The 22,833-nt window shown below is 36.5% G+C and overlaps 3 protein-coding genes across 5 annotated transcripts; all 3 read right to left on the bottom strand.

Annotated features, from left to right (window-relative positions):
• Positions 1-3,230: 3,230 nt before the first annotated feature.
• LOC110920260 lies at positions 3,231-4,721 on the bottom strand. The gene is made up of 2 exons (XM_022164480.1): positions 3,867-4,721; positions 3,231-3,722 (listed from the first exon to the last, which is right to left on the bottom strand). Exons 1-2 carry the CDS (start codon positions 4,719-4,721, stop codon positions 3,231-3,233), a joined length of 1,347 nt encoding a protein of 448 aa, XP_022020172.1.
• Positions 4,722-13,373: 8,652 nt separating this feature from the next.
• On the bottom strand, positions 13,374-16,085 carry LOC110920261. Its single transcript, XM_022164481.1, has 3 exons — positions 15,837-16,085; positions 15,672-15,758; positions 13,374-15,623 (listed from the first exon to the last, which is right to left on the bottom strand). Exons 1-3 carry the CDS (start codon positions 16,083-16,085, stop codon positions 13,374-13,376), a joined length of 2,586 nt encoding a protein of 861 aa, XP_022020173.1.
• A 2,176-nt stretch (positions 16,086-18,261) lies between these two features.
• LOC110915019 lies at positions 18,262-22,217 on the bottom strand. Of its 3 annotated transcripts, XM_022159636.2 has the most exons (6): positions 22,130-22,217; positions 22,009-22,060; positions 21,679-21,735; positions 19,665-20,266; positions 18,807-19,147; positions 18,262-18,632 (listed from the first exon to the last, which is right to left on the bottom strand). In XM_022159636.2, the coding sequence occupies exons 3-6, from the start codon at positions 21,707-21,709 to the stop codon at positions 18,524-18,526; spliced, it is 1,083 nt and encodes a 360-aa protein (XP_022015328.1). In that variant the 5' UTR covers positions 21,710-21,735; positions 22,009-22,060; positions 22,130-22,217; the 3' UTR covers positions 18,262-18,523. The 3 variants fall into 3 exon arrangements, with proteins under 3 accessions (XP_022015328.1, XP_022015329.1, XP_022015330.1); XM_022159637.2 differs by lacking the exon at positions 22,130-22,217 and having other exon boundaries at positions 22,009-22,119; XM_022159638.2 differs by lacking the exons at positions 22,009-22,060; positions 22,130-22,217 and adding an exon at positions 21,812-21,911.
• Between the last annotated feature and the right edge of the window lie 616 nt (positions 22,218-22,833).

Below are 22,833 nucleotides of genomic sequence, written 5' to 3' on the forward strand. Positions count from 1 at the left end.
GACTCAAAATCGTTAATTCCATTTCTAGACCATTGAAGCTTTACTGTGATAACTCAGCTGCCGTTAGTTTCTCGAACAGTAACAGTTCGACTAGAGCTGGTTTATATCTCGATACAAAATATTTGTTCGTACGCGAACGAGTTGAGGAAAATAATCTTTTTATTGAGTATATTAGTACAAAAGATATGCTTGCGGATCCGATGACTAAAGGTCTCCCACCTAAAGTTTTCAAAGAACATGTATCGAATATGGGACTTACTAAAAACCTTATTTAATGGCATATTGTACTAGCTTATGTTTTCATTAATAAAATTTACTCAGTTGATTTTGTATGTCTCTAACATATGTTCTGCCGGTGTAATGACATATAGACAAATATAAATACAAATCAGACGCTAAAGGGCTTATAAGTATTTTGATCATAACTATTAGGTTTTAAATTGAGGTCATAGTATGACTAATGGGGTCCTGAGTCGAATGATGATTCAACGGCTGTATTTCTCTGCTATAGTTCTTAGTTTAAGGCTAAAATGAGTGTTAACTCCTGGCCAGGCTCATCTAATACTCATGATAAATGATTACTCGGCTAAGTGGGAGAATGTGAGATTAAATATATTATTAATATAATATTTAATCTTTTAGCCATTATAATCATTTATATTATATTAGATCAAAATATATTAATTACCTATTAATAATTAGTTGGTAATTGTTGATGGACCATATTACCCTTATTAACTAATTAGGTTTCCTCTTGGGTGTATATATAAGGAGATTATTAGAGAGTTTAAGGGTTAGACAAGTTACACAATTACAACCCTCATAACATCTATTCTCGGCTCTCTCTCCCAACCGATTTTTCCCTACTCTCGGTTTCATCACCATCATAACTTTACACCCTAAGGAGGAACCAGATCATCCTGACGAGTATGTCGAACTCAATGGCTGCATCTCTGACTGGATTCTCTGCTGGCCTGTCTGCTGTAACAGGTATGTAATTCATGTTTTCCATAATGTTTAAAACAGAACTGATCAACATGGCAAAGACTGTGGGATGCGGTACTAGGCCGCATCGCCACTTACGGTGCTGTTGTCTAGATTCCTTGTCATGATAAAAGTGTTCATAGGATGCGGTGCTAGGCCACATTGCTATGCGTACACCCGTTTTCATACACAAGGTAAGGAGATATTCATAGGATGCGGTGTCTGGCCGCAGCGCTCATGTCTATCTTCATTTTCCCATCACTTGACAGATTGGATTCGACAGCTGTGTTCGTGCGTGCCCGCACGGACACAGATAAGTTCTTGCTGGTGGGGGTTTTTGATAAGGGTAATGGTCACTCGCGGTCGTGCTGACGCGAGATTTGGGACTATACCCCTTCAGAATCCAAACATTTTTTTTTTACGAAAAGTACCAAAGTTCTGCTAATCTGTTATCCACCTTAGCGCATACAAAAATTGAGCCTCCCGACTATGCGTCATTAAAAAGAAAACATAAACTCGTAGTCTAACATCGCTTATATATATATTTACTAAGAGTCTTTATATACGATTTAAACACATACTGAAAGAAATAAGTGGACTTATTATGGAGAAACGGTGGTTTCTCTCTCCTTTCAATTAAATAATATTATCATTACCTTTTTCTCTCACTTCCACTCACAATCACTTTCAAAATATATTAAAAAATTATAACGGGTGAACAGTGTCCCCCCAAATATACAGATGAACAGTAACATTTTCTCTCTCCTCTACTCACAACCACTTTTTATACCCTTTATAATATAAAAACCCCTCTTCACATAATTTGATGGTTAGGATGTGAATGCTCTAAGGGAAAGATCACTTGTTATGCACAGATCATCTTTTTCTCACGGGAGAGTAATCCATAGTGAACATGCGAGATGGGTCGGACTCGGTTCCTTGTTGGGTTGTCGCTTTTAATGCCGATAAACCTTCATCGTCTGATACGTCCTCAGAGCCTTCAACCTATCAATGAATTGGAACGAACTAGTTAACAGTTGGCCATCAAACCCTTTTAAAAACAAGTAAGCTTGCCTTTGGATTGAGCAGCAACTTTCTTGGAATTGCATGGTCATGAGCTGAAAAACATGTAAAAATGATCATTAAAATTTCAAAACAAGGAAGTGTGTTTCAAATTGAAATGTGCATGTATACTTGTAGTTGTACCTAGATCATTAGAAGATAAGACCTGGTGACCATTGAGAGAAACAACATTGGTGAACAGTAAAAGGGAAAGAAACACAAAGAAGAGAATTTTGATCTCCATTTCAAGTTGCTCGATAATTAAATTAAGAGATTAGTAGCATTGATCAGGTCTATGTAATATATATAGCATGAGAAAGATTTTTTTTCTTTTTTGTGGAAACTTATGGCAATCAGGTGACTTAGACAAGATTCTGTCGGTAAAAATGTGTGTGGGAGAGAGAGACGGTATACACAAAACACAAAGTGGTGAGTTCCAAAAAGAAACCAGTGGATCAATCCATTTTATTCAATCTTCATTGTTAGGGGGACGGGGCACCCTCTTCGGGTTGGTTCTTGTGCCACAACACCGCTAACCATAAGTGTAGGCAAGGTGGGTTGGTTCAGCCTTAAGGAGTACCTCCATGGCTTGAGTAGGGTGTTGACCTTGAAATTGATTGGTTAATTTTGATTGTTTGGGCATTTGACTTTATTAATATTAAAAAATAGTTTATGGCAAGGGTAAGACGCTGCCAATATTTTGTGGCTTAAGGGTAGTTTTTTTTTTTTTAATCAATGGAAATTAGTTTCAACTTTTTATTCCAATCAACAGGGGAAATTACATAAGGATAGTAGGTAGACGGGCAACATACTGTGCCGCCATCCCTTTCTGAATAGAAAACCCTAATCTGCTGAAAACAAAGCCTCGCCCCTGAGGGGTCGAAAAGTTACTATGGACCACACGCTGAACTCTAGCTAAGAACCGAACCGCCTCTGGCGCCAAGGAGCCAAACGTGTCAAACGCCAGGGGGACAAAGGCATGCTGATTATCCTCACAAGCTTTCGCGTGTTTTTCCACCTTCTTTGACTCTGCTAGGGGGGATACACCTGTGAGATCGACACAAGCATGTTTCCCGCCCTCCCAACCAAAAAACTAGCACGTCAGCCGGGCGTAGGGTGGACCTCCCTTCCGCCGGGTCTGTAAGAATATTAATCGGTGCCTCTTTCTTTGCCGAGATCCCTGCTCATCTGAGGATATCCATTAACACGTCTCGAACAAAGTCATGGCGATACTTAAACCCTGGCAACTCTCTGCAGTGTAACGCATGCTCCCCGTATTTATCCAGGCATGCTTTACGGCAGACTGGGCAAGTTTTATTATTCGGCAACATGGGGATCATCAGACGGTACTTAAGGATTGACTGGTGCTCCACCGCTGACATACGTTGACCCAGACCTTCAATAGGAATAACAGTTAAAAAATCCTGAGCGTGAGGCCTCTGTAGGCATTCAATGACGGCTTTCTGGCGGGGGGACAAATGGAAATCTTCTCCCAAACTTTGTGCGATTCGACAACAAAGGGCATTCGCCAAAGCTTTCTGTGGCTTTTTGGGGGCGGTATCATTGTTAAAGAAATCGCCGAGATCAAAGTTAGGGAGAGATTCTTGCAACCGTTCCAAGGCGCTGGCATAATCCGGGTCAGTGTTAGCAACCCCACTGTTACGTAAGATGTGGTCCTACAACTCCCAAGATTGAGACCGGGAAGCCACAAAGGCATAGCTAGCCACGTCTCGGGCCGAAAGAAGGCCCAACCCACCAAGCCGCATCGGCAAGGTCGCGATCCGCCACTGGAGTTCACCAAAAAAAGGCCCCCCACATACGACAATGTCTTCTATTGCCTCCCGAAGACCTTTATCAAAACGTGAAACAGCATCATCCACAAAGGGGGGCTGGCAAGTTCGCAAACCAAATAGCAACTTTGCAACCCCCATACAAGATCTAAGCAAGAGAAGTTCGCTTTGAGGATCCCGCAACAAGAGAAGGTGTCCCATAATGTCAACCGCACGTGTTGCCCTCTTAGCCGCTAATCTACTAATAAAACTGGCATCACGGCTGACTGCACCTCCTAGTAGTTTGACACCTCTCTCCGGCCTCCCAATCTCATTGGGAAAAAGCCTTGTCCGGACCTTCACCCCGTTGCATGTCGGCCAAAATACCTCAGTTTTTCTAATATTAAGTCGTAGCCCCATGGCTGGACCCTCCGAACCGATGATGTCAAGAGCTTTAGCAACCTGAACAGCGTCCCCGATGACAGTCCCGTCATCCAAGTACAAAGCATGGAAGGGGAGTTTACAGTTTTCCTGCACCCGAAGCACTAAGGGATGTAGGGCTAAGGCAAAAAGTAAAGGTCCCAAGGGATCCCCTTGCTGGACCCCCGTGAATACCCCGATGCGGTCATTCCCCATGTATAGTCTAGCAGGCTGGGCATACAGAAATTGAACCCACGGGAATATTGAGGGGCAATGGCAATGTACCTCGCGAAGCAAAACCGAACGATCAACTAAGTTGAAAGCGTTGGAGAAATTAACCGTAAGCATGGCTAGCGAGCTATCTGAATGAAAAGAATTAAGAAACCTGTTAGCACTGTGCAGCACCGCCTCCGCCCCATTGGGGACCCCCACCCCAAATTGATAGTCCCCCAAATACTTAACAACTTCTTTCCCAACTTTCTTCATGGCCACTTTGGAAACCAATCTTCTCCAAATCGCCCCCACAGCAATAGGGCGAATTCCGTTATCAGGCTTCAACAAAGGGGTTAGGGGGCCGAAGCAACAAATTCCGCGAGCACTTTAGGACATAACCCCCCAAGCCAAAGGTTTACCACCTCAGTGATGGAAGTAAGGAGTCCCGAGACAGTCGTCGGCCCCTCACCACTAAGAGCGTCCAACAAGTGTTGGGTCCGGAGACCATCTCGCACACAAGATGTCCCTTTTGGGAAAGATTTCACACACCTGTAGACGCAGTCTTCATCTATGGATAACGCAGGTTGGGAAAGAGGGGTTGAAGGGAGGTTCGGGGGTGGCGCGAAGGGATGTTTTTCGATAAGGGCTTGCATGATAGATTCCCCTAGGGGAGCAACCCCACTGGTAGTTTTTAAGATTTTTGACATGGCGGGATTTGATTGGTTGAGGTAAGGGTACTACCATTGGGTGTCCCTTCCCCTTTAGGATCACTATTTTTTTAACTTTAGTCTAAAGAGCTTAATTGCAATATACTACTTTGTGTATATATATTTTGTGTTGATCCAGCATATGATTCATACAAATATAAGATCATACATGACTAACATCTCGTTACTCACAGTAAGACCACTTGTTGTGGCTTAACGCCACCCTTCACATTAGCCGGTAAAGCCTAGAAACACCGCCTCGGTGGCATTAAAGACGTGAAAGACATTGGATAGTGGAGCCCATGCAAAAACTATACGTTGGATACCATTTCACACCACACCGTACTATATCCCCCAACTCCACACCATGCACTCATGGAATTCGAACCACCCATATTATGCAAATGTAAGATTAAATATATTATTTTATATTTAATCTAGTAGCCATTATAATCATTTACATTATATGGATCAAAATATATAACAATCCTATTATATAATTAGTTGGTAATTGTTGATGGGCCTAATTACCCTTATTAACTAATTAGGGTTTCCTCCTGGGTGCATATATAAGGAGAATAATGTGGAGGTTAAAGGGTTAGACAATTACATAAAACCCTAATTACTCATAACATCAAATCGCCTCCTCTCCATAGCCGATTACCCCTTTATCGGTTCTCATCATCACCATCATTAGATTGCATCCTAAGGAGGAACCAGACCAAGATGACAATCATGTCAAACCTTATTGCTGCGTCTCCATCTGGATTCTCTGCTGACCTGTACTGCTGCAATCAGGTATGTTTACATGTTTTCCATTATGTTCAAACAGAACTCATCCAACATGTGGTATCAGAGCATATGTTGATTAATCAGTTCTGTTTTCGTATCCATTATTCTGGGATTGAAATCTGGAAAACAGAATTTTAACAACTTAATTAAAATTCAAAAAAATGGATGGATGATTTGAATATTATATATTACTTTCGTAATGTTCTTATGCTTTTCTCCCATCTTGTAATTCAAAGGTTTTGTTTAATTATATAATATTCGATTTAAAAGTCCACAACCCTTTATTTCACGTGAACTTGTGCACTTTTATGGCCCACCAAAATCAGTAGATGCTCTTAATTTTTTCGTCCACTTTCATATGGGTAAATTTATGTGTCGAAATCTGTTCTAAAACCTTAGTGTTCAGGCTTCAAGTTCTAGAATTTTGATTTCATTAATATTAGGGTTCATCTTTTGTTCTTATGAGAAATTCGAAAATTTCCTAAGTTTTGGACTTAAATTTAGATTATTGGGTGTTTTTCCTAGTTTTGATCTAAATTTTATCTCTTAAAATTTCGAAATCTGTTATAAAACTAAATGGATATTATTTTGAAATATTTTGATAAATTTAGATTAGTATTAAAATAGGAAACTAAATTCCATAATCTCTAAAAAAATTCGAATTTCAAACTTATCACAATAACAGCTGTTGAGATCAAGATCTCGACTCGAGACCACAAGGTCTCGACTCGAAATCATAAGGGTTATCAAATTTTTATAACTCGAGACAACGGTTTCTACTCGAGATCATAAGGTTTCGACTCGAGACCATGGTTGCGACTCGAGATCTCATCAAGCACTCGAGATCTCATAAAACACAGTAGTCGAGACCATGATTACGACTCGAGACACTGAGGTTGCGACTCGAGACCATTAATGAGTCGAGACCTCATAATGTTGCAAGATGAGTCGAGACTTAACTCGAGATCTCACTCGAGACCTCATAACTGAGTCGAGATCTCACTCGAAACCTCATTATTTTAGGCTGTTTAATGTGAACTAAGACTTAGCTCGGGGCTCCGCCCCGAACCCCAGCGAACTCACCGCGGAGTTCGATCCGCGCTAACAGGTGGTTTGCTATTAAATGATTGGTTTTTGTAATTACTTAGTTAATTAATGAGGATCAAATAATGTTTTACAAAACCAAAATGGCTTAACTTGAATGAGCTTCTGATGTATCACTTCTGGCCAAAGCTGATTTGATGCATCTACTTATCGTTCAAGTATTACGAAAGCTATGTTAAGTGTGCATCATAAACATGAATGTCTTAATATCTGGCCAAAGCTGATTTAATTCCTTCATAGATGGCATACTTAACAAGTGCATAACTAAAGTGATTGTCTCAATTTCTGGCCAGAGCTGATTTGTTACAACCACTTTGCACACATGCTTAAATGATTACACTTCTGGCCAAAGCTGTTTTGTCTTCGTTTAAGTAGAACTTTAAGTAGTCTATTATTTTGATGTTAGTAATAGACATATCACAACCTCTTCACATAATGATCCTTATATTAATGATCCTCAATTAATTTTTGTGATCATTTTGTCTGCCTTATTCTTAGTACCCACAATTTTACTCACTATAATTTTCTTCTATAAATCTATATCTCATCCACTCTAATTCCTAAATCTAATATGTTTTGCTTTATTTAAAGTTTCTATAAGAATTAGTTCTCAAATTAAATCCTTGATTATTTCTTAAGACACGATAATCCTATTGCTCTCTTCTGATAAAGCACTACAGAAGAAAAGTAGAGCATGATGATTAGGATAAATCGAACATGATGTCTCTCATGATAATCAAGATCTCTCTAACATAAATTGCTATCACTAAAGTTATTCCAGATTAAGTCTTTCCTAAGACTAATCTATAATTGTGGAATAATCACTAGAACTCCTAAGATGCATGCCTTCATTTAAAGTTCTAAACTATAAGCTAAGTGGTATATGTGAATACATAATAATGTACAATACCATGACCCATAAAGTTAAGGGCTTACGCATGGAAATAAGTACATTTTTCCAGTACATTACATACTAAGATTTTCACTTGTACAATTTGATGCCTTATAAATCAACTATAACACTCAAAAATACCAAAGTATAACGAGTGTGTTGATAAGCAACATATGTACAAAGAAATAAATGTTTGAATCTGGAAAATAAGATGTTATTCACCTTACAACCACTAAAACCTTAAGAGAGGATTGTTCTAAGGTCCATAGACAAATTACAAGTGCTAATTCCAACTTTAAGGTTCTTCAAGGGAAAATCTCAATACATAATTATGCCATTAGACTAGACATAAGCAACGAGACTATCCATTATTCTAAAGAACAGTTGGATAAATTAATTAGATAGTCACTTAATAATGATATTTAAGTCTGATAATTTTAATATTCCAATTAACACATGATTAGTTGACTCTAGTTTTAAGCGTTTCCTTACCAGAAGTCAACAAATAACTAACGTGAGAGTTAGTGACAAAATTAAATGTTAAGACTATAAGAACCATAATAAGCAGTCTTCTAACAACGCTTTTTGATACCTTACATATTCTGAAGATTAATCAGAATACAGTATCATTACTTAGGCTATGTTATGAAGATTGTGAGGTTTGCATAGTCAACATAAAGTCACACTTATCTTAAACTCTCATCTTATTTGTTCTAAATATCTGGATAGAAACATTCCTAAAATAAAACTAGATGATACCTTACATTTTCACAACTTTTGTTATCATGCAAATGAGAATTTGACAAAAGGAAAATGAGACTGATAAATTTCATCCATTATAACCAAAATTCATGAGAAATCATGACATGGTTAATGAGGATGATTATTCATCTAATCTCATTCTAAGTGATTTTAAATCATGACGTTACAGCCCTAAATGTTACTTGGCTTAAGGAATAAGTATGGGTCCATCATAAGTCATTCATTGACATTCGTGGAACTTATTCCAAATGGAATATTCAGACATAATTCATTTATCATTTAACAGACTATCAACTTGTATCTAAATTTTGTCGCATATGGCTCACGGTCTTAGAAGAAATCTATTCATACATATACGTAATAAGATTTCTATTAAATATGTCCCTAAAGTTTCTTATGATATCTGGACATTAAAGAAATCAAATAAAGTCTAACGTATATGTATGATAGGTTCCCACGTCACGTAACTTACTGAAACTTCTCTTGTGGCATTCTAGAGATATTAAAGATCAGTGGGAGCATTAAGTGTCTTAATAATAACTTGCAATAGTTGCAAGAGGTGGGGGAGTGAAAATTTTACATTACCTAAATTTACACCTCTTGTATAAGACACCGCTCCATCACGACACTGTTCTATCAAAACTTGTCTTATTAAAATCTAATGCTACTCTTACAAAAGTTTCATTGTTGCTTAATTGTGGGCACACTTAGATTTCTTACCTAAACTAATATAATCCTCAACAAGAGAAATCACAACGACTAACGTCATTAACTTGTTTCTCTATTAGAATTTGTTGGTCGTTAAATATTGACCCTAAGCATGCTGAGTTCCTAAAGTTTTCTAAGGTTAGTGGGAGCAGTCAAAGTCCTTATCATGATTTGTAAGGAATACAAGAGGTGGGGGGAAGAGTGTCATTAAATTTCACTCCGAATTTAACTCCGATTACACCTCTTGTACACCATACTTCACCAACTCTTACAAACCTTAGAATGAAAATGACAGCAACCTAACCAAGAGCTAATCCATAAAGCTGAAACTTTTAAAACCCAATAATCAACCCAGGAGGTCATCTAGGTTTAAAAGCCTACTAACTTTGATGATTACATAACCTCCCTAACTGAAGTTGAAATGGTTGGAAAAGTTTACTGATCCAATCTCTTCAAATTAAGCCATTAGTGTCAATCAATCTTCTAAATGGAATAAAACAGTTTTCTAGTAAAACTGATTTTATGTGTTCGTATAACGTTTGGGATTTGATTGAGTTACCTAAGAGTATTCATAACTAAACCAAATCTTGATATATAAATGTTAAGACACTAAGAAGCATGATTGATTGTCAAAGGTTATACTTAGGAAGAGATAAATTATCAAAGATTTCTTTGAGGATCATCAATGTTCTAGTAGCTTATAATAGTTTAAAGCTACTTTAGATGAACATTAAAAACAATTTTCCCTAATAACTGGCTGACATATTTACATGTTCATAAGACAACCTGAAAGTTCTAATCTGAAGGTTAAAGAACACTTTATTTATAAGCCAATAAAATCCATGTATGGGTTAATGCAAACATCATAATGTGATGAAATCTTAATGTAATTATTTTCATCAACAATCAAGAGGATTAATGTACCTACCTCAAAATAAGTTGGAGCAACTAAGATAAACTTGCCAATATATATGATATTCTTTTGACAAGTATATGTTTCATAAGTCAAAGCATTGTTAACACAAACTTTGATATAATAGATCTCAGAGATATCTCTTACGTGATTGATATCATGACAAGCTGAGATAGACCCAATGGGACTTTAGTTCTGTTCCATGAGTTTAACCTTAAATGGGTCCTTACATATGTAACAAACAATATTGCTCTCCTTTAGAGGATAATAGGATAAATGAGATTATTTATTTACGCTTCATTAATTGGAAGCCTTATGTAAGTTTAAGTCTATACTCGTTTAAATATTACTCATATTACAACACACTAGATTTGTCTAGATTAATGTGAAGCATCTAATGGAGTATTACAATATCTTTAAAAGAAACGAGAGGCTAAAATTTAAAGAAAAGTGAGAACTAAAACCGGTTTATTACTCTAACTTTGTGATATTCAAAGATGACAAAATGTAATTTTGGGTATATCTTTATGTCAGCAGACAAAACCTATCTCATGGAGGAGTCATAATGCACTGATATTAACAACCTAAGTTATAACGACATAATATAGTCACTAAGTGTTGTTGGAAATTTATCAGTGGACTCATAAGTTTATTAACTCCATATAATTAATGTTTTGAAGAATTAGTGTGATAAAGTCAGCTACCATAACTCCTTGAACAGTAACAGTTCAAGAGGTGCTGCATTAAATTTTGATACGCAATTAATTATTCGTTTATGAATGAATTGAGGAAACTAAGTTTTGTATCGAATACATTCATGATATGCTTAAGGATCCTATAACTAAAGGGCTATTACCCATAAGTCTTATTAAGAGAGCTCATAGACGGGTATTAATTAATGGCTGTGCGCAACCGCATATCGTACTATGAATGACTAAGTATTAGTTAATTTTCCTCATCAGTTTGATTTTGTATGTCTCTAAGAATATGTCAAGTCGACATAATGGCATATAGACAAATAAAGATACAAATCAAACAAAGGGCTTATGCGTATTTTGATCATAATGATTAGGTTTTAAATTAAGGCTATAGTATGATTAATGGGGGTCCTGAGTCGCATAATGATTCAACGGCTGTATTTCTCTGCTATAGTACTTGTTTAAGGCTAAAATGAGTGTTAACTCCTGATCAGGCTTATCTAATACTCATAGTAAATGATTACTCGGCTAAGTGGGAGAATGTAAGATTAAATATATTATTTTATATTTAATCTAGTAGCCATTATAATCATTTACATTATATGGATCAAAATATATAACAATCCTATTATATAATTAGTTGGTAATTGTTGATGGGCCTAATTACCCTTATTAACTAATTAGGGTTTCCTCCTGGGTGCATATATAAAGAGAATAATGTGGAGGTTAAAGGGTTAGACAATTACATAAAACCCTAATTACTCATAATATCAAATCGCCTCCTCTCCATAGCCGATTACCCCTTTATCGGTTCTCATCATCACCATCATTAGATTGCATCCTAAGGAGGAACCAGACCAAGATGACAATCATGTCAAACCTTATTGCTGCGTTTCCATCTGGATTCTCTGCTGACCTGTACTGCTGCAATCAGGTATGTTTACATGTTTTCCATTATGTTCAAACAGAACTCATCCAACAGCAAATCGTCAACCTGTTGATCCATACAACTCATATTATCTCAATCAAAGCATGCACGAGGTTTATCGACCGATAATATCACAAACCCCACAACCCACAAATGTACACCCGACTTCTTCTCATCCACACAAATGTCACAACCCTTACCGAAACCCAACCATCACCCGAGACATTTAATCTAACACAAGCAACCACCTCCAAACTTAAAAACCAAAAAACAAGGGGATAAAGGACTAAGTCAAAACACCATCGAGCAATAAACAAGTGAGCATGAGTTTAAAATCTCACAAGTGTGACTTGACTTGTCAAAGATCCCATCATCGATAATTATTTCTTTTACAAATGTTTCATATATTTAATAACGTATATTATTTTTTCTCCGTTAAACTAACTTTCATTTTTTAATAGGTGATGACCAAAACAGACCCACATTTTGGAGTCGTGTTTGTGAATAATTTCATGCTGCAATGGGTTGAATGTCTACCGCGGTCCCGCCGCCATATTCGATAAATGGACGGTAAAGACAACAATCTTAATAGACCAAGTGGTTAAACTGATGTGGACGTCATGATGGAGGTCTATAAACAATATAAAGTCAGTAACGGTTTCGTGTTTTTGATGGTAAAATCTTGGGATCTACTTAGGAAATCATCAAAGTGGCATCTTGTACTGCCAATGAAAATCGGTCGAGCGTCTAATTGGTCCAAGTCACTGCCAAGGATGAATGAACCAAATTCGTCTCAAGGTGCATGGGCTGCTCGTTCCCATATAAACTTAAACGACACTGACGATGACTTAGATTGTGACGAAACGGATGAGCTACCTCACTTGTCCTGTAGAGATAAGAGCAAGGTGGCAGCGAGAGAGCCTGATGAACCTCCTCCTCGTCTATATCTATAATGAATCCTGAGGTAAAATCTCACATCGAAAGCTTGGACGACAAAATTTCTCAATTAATAACGTTAAAAAAATAAGCACAGATGAAAAAAGGAAAATAATTTGAAATGGAAAAATAAATTGAAAAAGATACGAAGTTCCTTGAGAAAGAATTCTTACATCTACCACCGGATCAAGTAATTTTTAGAAGAGCGGAAAGAAAGAAGCAATCCGAGCCAACTATCACAAAAATTAAATTTAGCAGTTTCTTATTTTTTTTTTTCAATTGTAGTAGTTTTTTTATTAGAAATTTGGTTTATAACTTTTCTATGTAATTTCAATTTAAATAGTTTTTATTCTATTGGATTTTGTTGTTTTTAATAAATAAAAAAGGAAAAAAAATGATTAGGAAGCTCTTTCAATTTTTTTTTCAACGGTAAATTTCATTAGAACCGGCAAGACTTCAAAACGAAGACTGCCAAAAACAAAACCTTACAATATATACAAAGGGTATTTCGTCCAATCAATCCATTCAATATTTTTAAACCTAGCTCGATGTTTAAACCAAATAAACGAGAGGGCCTTCACACGAGCGACTATGTTCAAAACTCTTGGCGTCTCTTCCTGGAAAACCTTCTTATTTCTTTCATTCCAAATCTCCCAACAAGTAATCAACATGACACCCCTAAGAATCCTTCTTTCCACTTTAGACCTGGACGAAGCATAGTCTTGCTGCAGCAAATCAACAATAGAATTTGCATGCCGACCATAAATCTTACACCAACTCCACACCTTACTCCAAACGCCAAAAACAAATCCGCAATTCACCATCAAATGCAGCGTCGTTTCGTCTTCTGCAGCGCAAAAAGGGCAAGAAGTATCCGGAATATTTATTCTCCTTTTCACTAAGGCCGGTCGGGTCGGGATTCGGTCTAGCTCCATTTGCCAAATGAACATGTTAACTTTAACAGGAAGCCACTTCTCCCATTTAAACCTTTTAGTCTGCTGCAAATTACAAGCTGACCGAAGCCATGTTTTGACAGAAGCCACCGAAAACTTTTCGCTGCTGTCAAAACTCCAACTCCAGCCGTCGTTCCCCCCTTTAAACTGCATACGAGACAGAGAACCATTCAGATCTTGTAGTTCAGATATCGCCTCCACAGAAGTAGCTTCAATCGACCAATCTTCAGCTACATACACTACTCCACCCGAGCAATTTAACCGATCCCCCACTCGAGCATTCTTATCACTCTCCTTTTCATAAAGCCTCGGCCATCGAACCATAAGAACACTCGATCCCCACCATAAATCTTTCCAGAATCTTATAGACTCCCCATTCCCAATCTCTCCTCTTAGTAAACTCTTGAAACTTTGCCCATTAATTTCTAAACCATCCAAGAATTTAACAATAGTCTTCCAACAGCCCGAATAATCATTATTGATAGGAAGGAACGTCCTCCTACCCCCGTGCACACCATCAATAATACTCTTCCAAAACCCATCCGTTTCGGTTTTAAAACGCCAAGCCCATTTTGCTAAAAGTGTCGTATTGACGTCAGCAACTTTTGTGATACCCAACCCACCATCCTTTTTTAGCCTTGTAACCACCTCCCAAGAAACCCAATGCACACCTCTACTATCTTTTCCTCCGGACCACAAGAAATGACGAATAATTTTTTCAATATTTTCAATGACCGTCAAAGGAGCTCTGTATAGGGACATATAATACACCGGAAGACTAACCAACACCGATTTAATAAGAGTTAACCTACCCCCTATAGATAAAAGTTTAGCCTTCCAAGAAGTCAATCTACTCCGAATAGTATCCATTACCGTATCCCAATTGGAAATCCGATTCATATTAGCTCCAACCTTAATACCAAGATAATCAAAAGGCAAGGCCCCAACTTTACACCCCAATAAAGAAGACATATACCCCACCTCCGTATCAACAACCCCCATACCAAAGAGAGTCGATTTATGCAGATTGATTTTCAAACCCGAGCAACAATGGAACACCCTTAACAATCTATTAATAGTCTCCACATTATCCTTACTCCAACAACCCAAAATCAAAGCGTCGTCCGCATACAACATATGAGAAACAATTGGCCCTCCATTATAAATTCTAACCCCTTCAAATTCACCAATTCTACATGCTTTAGAAATCATACAAGCCAAAGCCTCCATAACTACAAGAAATAAGAATGGAGATAATGGGTCTCCTTGTCTCAGACCCTTATGACATTGGAACTCAAAAGTAGGAGACCCATTAACAAGCACCGCTGATCTAGCCGACTGGAGAATACCTCTAACCCACATACACCATCTCGAGGGGAACCCCATCTGACTCATAATTGAGAGTAAAAACTCCCAATTCACGTTGTCGTAGGCCTTTTCGAAATCAATTTTCAGGAGAAAAACTTGTTTTCTGTTTTTCTTAACCCATCCAATGATTTCGTTAAGGACTAAAGGCCCATCTAAAATAAATCTTTCCTTTATGAAAGCTGATTGAGAATTAGAAATCACCTTCCCAATCACCTTTTTAATTCTTGCTGCAATGACCTTGGAGATAATCTTGCTAATAACTCCAATAAGATTGATCGGCCTGTAATCTTTTAATCCCACCGGCACTTTAGTTTTTGCAATTAACGTGATAAAAGAAGTGCTGCATTCTTTGCTGATAGTACCCAACTCAAAAAATCCATTAAAAATCCTCACGAAATCCTCCTCAAAAAGACTCTAGAAATGCGTAATAAATCTGAAATTAAAGCCATCCGGGCCCGGCGCCTTGTCAGCACCGCAATCAAAAGCTGCCTCTTTAATCTCTTCTTTAGTAAAAGGCGCTATCAATTCATCTACCTTCTCCGTGGGGACCTGTTTCAAATTATCACACACCAAACTGGGTCTATGCAAATAATTTTCTTTAAAAAGATTTCTATAAAAACCAAGCACCTCCCTTTTAACAAGGGACGGCTTGGAGACCCAACCCCCATTTACATGCAACCCCGGAATGGCATTAGACGCCTTTCTTCCTTTAATACATCTATGAAAGAAAGCCGAATTCTCATCCCCCGACAAAGCCCATTTAACTCTTGCCTTTTGATGCAAATCCCGATTTTTAAACCACATAAGATTCTCCAGATCCTTTTTACTCTCCTCCCAAACCCAAACTTCCTCCTCCTCAAGACCCCGCTCCTCCATACACCTCTCCAACCCGTACAATACACGGGGTTCTAAAAGATATAATTTTTTTATTATTTAATATATAAAATTACATTTATTCAACTCATGTAATAAACGAGGTTTTAAAAAATATATCGTTTTATTATTTGGTATATAAAATTACATTTATTTAACCCGTGTAATAAATGAGGTTTTTAAAGATATTTTTTTATTATTTGGTATATAAAATTATATTTATTCAACCCGTGTATTACACGGGGTTCTAACCTAGTCGAGAGATACTTGTAAATAATTCAATTAAAACAAACCTTCACTAACATGATATTAGTATAAAGGGAAAATATCAAATAGGAAGTTTATTTTGGCTAGGAAGTGTAGGAAGCAATAGGATTAGGACATGTGGCAACACTTAAAATAAAGAAAAAGGGTTTTTTAGTCAATCCAACCCTTTCTTCTTCCTTTTCAAAACCCACCATCTTCAACCATTTCTTCACTTTCTATCTCAATAATCACTACATTATAGTGTGATTTTCGTCACCAATCAATGATTCAAACACCCGATCAACGTGTTCTTCAGCTTTTTTGAAGAAAACCCAGTTTAATTTCATACAAAATCTCGTTTTTTCCGGTGATTTTGAAGATAATCACTCGATCCGTTCGATTCGAGCGCTGATAAATGTTTCAATCATTCAAAATTCGTCAATTGTTGAAGAAATCACTTCGATCCATGTAAGAAATTCTTTAATTTCATTTTTACGATCTGGGTTTTTGATTTAGTCATTGCGTTTTACGATCTTGGCGGGGGTCCGGGGGCAGCGCCCCTGGTAGCGGGGTTTCAGGGGCGGCAGCCCCTGGCGGGGTCCAAGGGGCAGAGCCCCTGGCTGGGGTTGAGACTGCATTCGTAAACTGCATCAAAAAAATTAATTTTCTGTAAATTGCCTCTGGAAACTGCATTCGTAAACTGCATTGGTACAGACAGTTCACAGCACAGACAATTCACAGCACAGTTCTGCATTGGCCATTGCGTTTTAGAAAAACACATTCTTGAAGTGTTTTTGGTGCATTGTGTTTTAGGTAAAACACTTTTTAGGTGTTTTTAGTCCATTGCGTTTTACATAGAACACTTTCTTTTGTTTTTTAGGCAATTGCGTTTTAGAACGAGTCATTTTTAAGTGTTTTCTGGCCATTGCGATTTTACAAATAAGACATTTCTTTGTGTTTTTTGTGCATTGCGTTTTAGGTAAAACACTTTTTTATGTGTTTTCAGTCCATTGCGTTTTATAAAACATACATTTTATGTGTTTTCTGGCAATTGCTTTTAGAAATAAGACATTTGTTTGTGTTTTTTGTGCATTGCGTTTTAGGTAAAACAAATGTGTTTTTAGTCCATTGCGTTTTAGAAAGTACATTTTGTTTTGAGTTTTTAGGCTATTGCGTTTTAGAAATAAGACATTTCTTTGTGTTTTCTGGCCATTGCGTTTTACAAATAAGACATTTCTTTGTGTTTTTGGTGCATTGCGTTTTAGAAAAATGTCATTTTTTAGGTTTTTTTTTCATTGCGTTTTACGTAACTGGGGGTTTTTCTATTGCGTTTTACGCAACTGGGTTTTAATTTTTTTTTTTTTGAAAATATAGCAATAGTATACTCGTTTTAAAGATAAAAAACACTCGTTTTTTTGGTGCAATTTTTATAAAAAAATAATGTCGTATGAAAGAGTTATTATCATTTAAAAAATGGGGGGAAATTGGAGAAGAGAGAAACTATTGGCTTGGATTGACTAGAATGCCCCTAAACAAACTCGCGCGCCTCTTTTCTTCACTTCAATTTCCATCATTTAATCTTAGCCTTTGATTAACTAAATGGATGGTCAAGATCACTTCCTAGTCTTCCTAGCCAAATAAACTTCCTATTGTATCTCCACCCTCACTATCTATTAAAAACAGCTAATTACGTAAATAAGTTAATTAAGACCATACAAATTGTTTTACGATAATTAAGACCGGTCAAATGATCGTAGTGCATGAACTTCAACTCTTCAAGTAAGCAACCGTGAGATGAGAACTTGAGAAGTAGAGGAAAGACTGAAGCATTTCTCGCTAGGCCCAAAACCTCTATTTCACTTGTTAATGGCTTAAAGCCCAACAAGCCCAATTTTACGGTTTTCTCCCAGGTTAAGGACCACAATAAAGAAAACAATCTCACAAATTTTCAGTTTAAATATATATAAAATTACACCTTAAGTTTCATTAATTAATTACATGAAAATGACAACCTCTGGTACCACACACAAGTATGTGAACTAAAAATAGATAATGTAAACACCTCGTTTCAACCTTAATCGCGGACCAAACTCACAAGATGCCTAAAAGTCGAAAACCACACTAATCGATAGATATTGTGTTTTTACATATTTACCATAATAAATAGTGTAGAATTTGGATTGTGTATGCATAACTTAGAATCTACAGCACATAAGGCTTTGCCTCCATCCCCTATGTTTTGGCGCCTGTCTCTCGTCCATTCTTTCCATTCTTACGGGACTGCTGTTCCACTCGTTGTGTAATCTGCAAACACAAAGTATTATTAAAGGGTGCTTATCTGCTTTGAAAGTAACCGCGTTGGTATCTGCTTATTTTGTAAACAAGCAGATACCAAGAAAGTGTTTGGGATGGCTAAGAAAATATGCGATCTCAAACACTTTTTGAAATACGAAAAGAAGGAAGTGTGGTTGTTATTACATGGGAAAGGCAAAGGATCTGACACTACTGTTGCTGCCATCTGATCGATGAGATATGCTACCAGAAGTTGTAATAGGCCCGGAGTATGTTATTAGTCCTGCTAAGGAGAAACTTGCCTCGCCACCGCCACGTGGCGCAACTGTGATGTTATTTGGATTCATGTCATGGTGGTCGGGTGCAATGGGTGCTTCTAGCAGTGGCTCAAGAGGGACGTTAACGGTTGCTAGTTTCACATTGTCAGAATTTGAAATGGTGTTTTCCTCTGTCTTGATTTCGCTTGATATGTCAATGGTTTGGCTGGTTTTGTTTGGTTCTTTAGCTTCAGATCCAATGCTATGTACCTAAACAAATTAAATAGAGTACATAAATTAGAGACGTTATAACAAACTTCATTGAAGAAAATAACGCCTTGCTAGAGGTGGCAGTTTTGACTCATTTACTTAATGGGTTGATGCGGGTTGTTATTAACAGGGTCATAAAAAAAAAAAAAAAAAAAAAAAAAAAAAAAAACACACACACACACACACACCCTTAGCTTGAGAGGGAACATGGCAAACGGGTTGAAAGTCACCTAAAGTATACCTTTTTAACGCATAAGGTCTGTCAAATCATTTTGTTCAAAGATTTAGATTACGACTCTAAATAATATATCTTTTTGCGCAATAATTATCTATACAAAAGGTTAAAAATAAAAAGATGGATAAAAAGGAGCTAGTGGGCCAACCCAATCTGGCCCGGCCCGTTGCAACCAATACTACATGTTTTGACCCATTACCCAATTCTTCAATCAAGACAGATGTAATACTAACATTATATTCATAAAATCTTGCAACTCATACTCTAATAGTAAATACAAACCTCAGAAAGTTGTTGATCAACATCATTGATATCGTTGATAGGCGACTCACGGATTTTGACGGAGTTATTCGATGAATTAGAACCCGAATCTAATTTCTCTTCACCATTCTGCATTGCATTCTCAGGACCGCAACTTTCGCTGCTCTCGACAATATTAGTTTCTACAAACGACGTTATCTTATCAGAGGCACAATTAGAAGGTATCAAGTGAGCACCAACATCATCAACAATATTCTCATCATGTTTATCTTCATTAACAGCAATAGGGCTGCATGATAACTCATGGTGTTCCTTACCACACTCGATCTTTTCCCCATGAGATAGTCCCTCATCCACACATATATCCTTAACAACATGCAGTTGACATTCTGTCACATTTTTATCAATGTACAATTCTTCCGCCTTCTCTAAGGACCCTGCCGGATCAATAGAAGGTTCTACTGACTTTTCGAACTTCTCATCTTCAACATTAGTAGCGAAGTTGACTTTATCGCATTTCCACAAGTTGACTTTGTCGTTCTCCTTATCAGCTAAGAAGGGGTCGGTATATCTTCTAGGATTCGCTTTCATGGTCGATTTTGGTTCTTTTGTGTCAAATATCACTGTTGTCAGATTCAAATAAATGTAAATACTTGTTATAAACCACAATTTCTTTTATACATGTATACGAAAAACAAGTTCTATGCTAATAAGTAATAACATGGTAAAAACCGGAAATAAAATCATTACTGTTCTAAAATCAGCTAGAAGATCAGGGGCGGACCCACATGTACACGCGACATACGGGTATAAAAAAAAACTTTTTCTTATATGTTCTATAGTATATTATAACCGTTTTTATGTATTATTTATGTATCTGAAACTCGAGTGACACCAACTCATATGACACATAAATGGAAGGTGTGAAGAGAAATGGGACAATGCTGATTTTATATAGAAAAAACAGATGTAGATCAACTGACCAAATTAATTGCTTAAAAACAAAATATGTAGGGACAAAATGGCTCTCCTATTGTCCTACCAAACAATTATAATAAAGATTTGGTCACTAGTTCTATATGACATTCTACAACTTTCCAAAAAGCCAAATGGAAATAAATCCTGATGTAGTCAATAACTAATTAACAAATAAAGCTGCCAATGATACCTTTTCTTACCAAAAAAATTAAACCAACTCAAATGATACATAAGCAGGAAAAAGACAAGAAGATTAAGCTGAAAAATAAATAGTATATCTTTAAAACGTTCCACTAGCCACTAAACACAAATAAAAAACTAATAAAATAATTGGAAATTCAAATGCTTTCGTTCTAGGGATGAGATGAGTGCTGGTATCGGACCGATACTGTATTGTATAGTAGCGATGCCAAAATATAGTTAAAATCAAATCCGAATACCATATCGTATGTGTTCCATTAGTACCGGTAAGAAAATACTAATATAAATATTTGGAAATTAAACTGCTTTCGTTTTAGGGACGAGATCGGTACTGGTACCGAACCGGTACCGATACTAAAATATAGTTAAAATCAAAACTGAATACCGTATCGTATGTGTTCGATTAGTACCGGTAAGAAAATACTAATATAATATTTGGAAATTAAAATGCTTTCGTTTTAGGGACGAGATCGGTACTGGTACTGAACCGGTACTGTATCGCATAGCACCGATACTAAAATTTAGTTAAAAACAAAACTGATGACCCAAACATGCCTCTCACACCCTATAGCCTTAATACTGTGATCGAAACATGTCCTTTTTATGGCGGATAAAAAATGTATAAACTAACAATAAAATTAGAGTATGTGTGAGGTAGGTGCAATCTGCAAACAATCGTTTATTTTTATTTTTTTGTCAGTTTCCCTATTTGTAATACATCCCCATTTTATTATACCGTTTGGCAACCAAACGAAATACAACTTTCCAATTATCCAACAAATCCCAACAGATTCACACATGGTAACTGTCAATCAAAACTAAAATTTGCAAAAAGCTAATTAAACCATTACGTTACCTTGGACATAATTAAACTCTTTTGTCTCCATTTTATCTCCAAATCAGAAAACTCTCTCTGCAAACCAAATACCATTTGTTTAAATTAAAAAAAAATTTAAAACCACGTAACAAGAACTTAAATAAACATTTACATGCAGATCCAAACTTTTCGGCAATCAAACGATACACAAATTTTACCGCTAATGAATTGCATATATTAACATAATTACTGTGATTCTTTAAACTTGTGCCTACATTAAATAACAGAAACAGGGTAAATTATATGTAACTTTGGTTATTGATCTTCAGTTTTGTAAAAATAATAATAAACACTTAAACAATTGCTGACCTTATGAAGAATTGCCTGTGGGTATAACTCTGTTTTGATGAGATTAATGAAGCTGTGTATGTAACTAGTTATATGGGTGAACTTGACAAAAAAAAAAAAAAAAAAAGAACTGATGAGAAACCTGCAGTGTATTGTCGTTTGTGAAGAACAGAGGAGACAGGAGGACAAAAAAGAAGTGCCGGAAAAGTGACGAGTGATTTCGTTTAAAACAGAGGTAAGAGTCAGAGGAGAAGTGGAGGTTTAAATATGAGAATCATAAATAAAATAATAGGAGAATAAACATTAGAAATATTTATATTTATTATGTTTATATGTCGGGTCTTGCCATATGTACAACTTGTATATTGGTGATATATATGTACAACTTGCTATATCGGGTCTTGCTATATGTAATTATGTACAACTTGTATACAGCTAACATTCCCTGACATGTATACACGGGTCGTATAAGTATATATTGGTCATGTAGCTGACATTTCGTTGAAAAATGCGACTCGTATAAGTATATATATGTCGTACAAGAGGCTCGTACAAGACATTTCATGACGTCTTATATGGTCCTTATACACATATATGGTTTGTATATATGTTAGGATGTTAAAATAAGTTTTAAATTGTACAAATAAAATCAAGCCTTGTTATATTCTTATAAAAAAAATTTAGTATTCATAAACACATTTTATTTTCTTTTCAAAAATTAGAATAAAATTTCGTTTTTACAAACACATTTTGTTTTTCTTTTCAAAAAGCCTTTTACTTTTGTAATGATATTATATGTATACGTTACCTTGTAACTTTTATAAAAGTATCTATCAATCATTATGA

Source organism: Helianthus annuus, chromosome 16 (genome assembly GCF_002127325.2).
Source record: "Helianthus annuus cultivar XRQ/B chromosome 16, HanXRQr2.0-SUNRISE, whole genome shotgun sequence".
NCBI classification, from domain to species: Eukaryota; Viridiplantae; Streptophyta; class Magnoliopsida; order Asterales; family Asteraceae; genus Helianthus; species Helianthus annuus.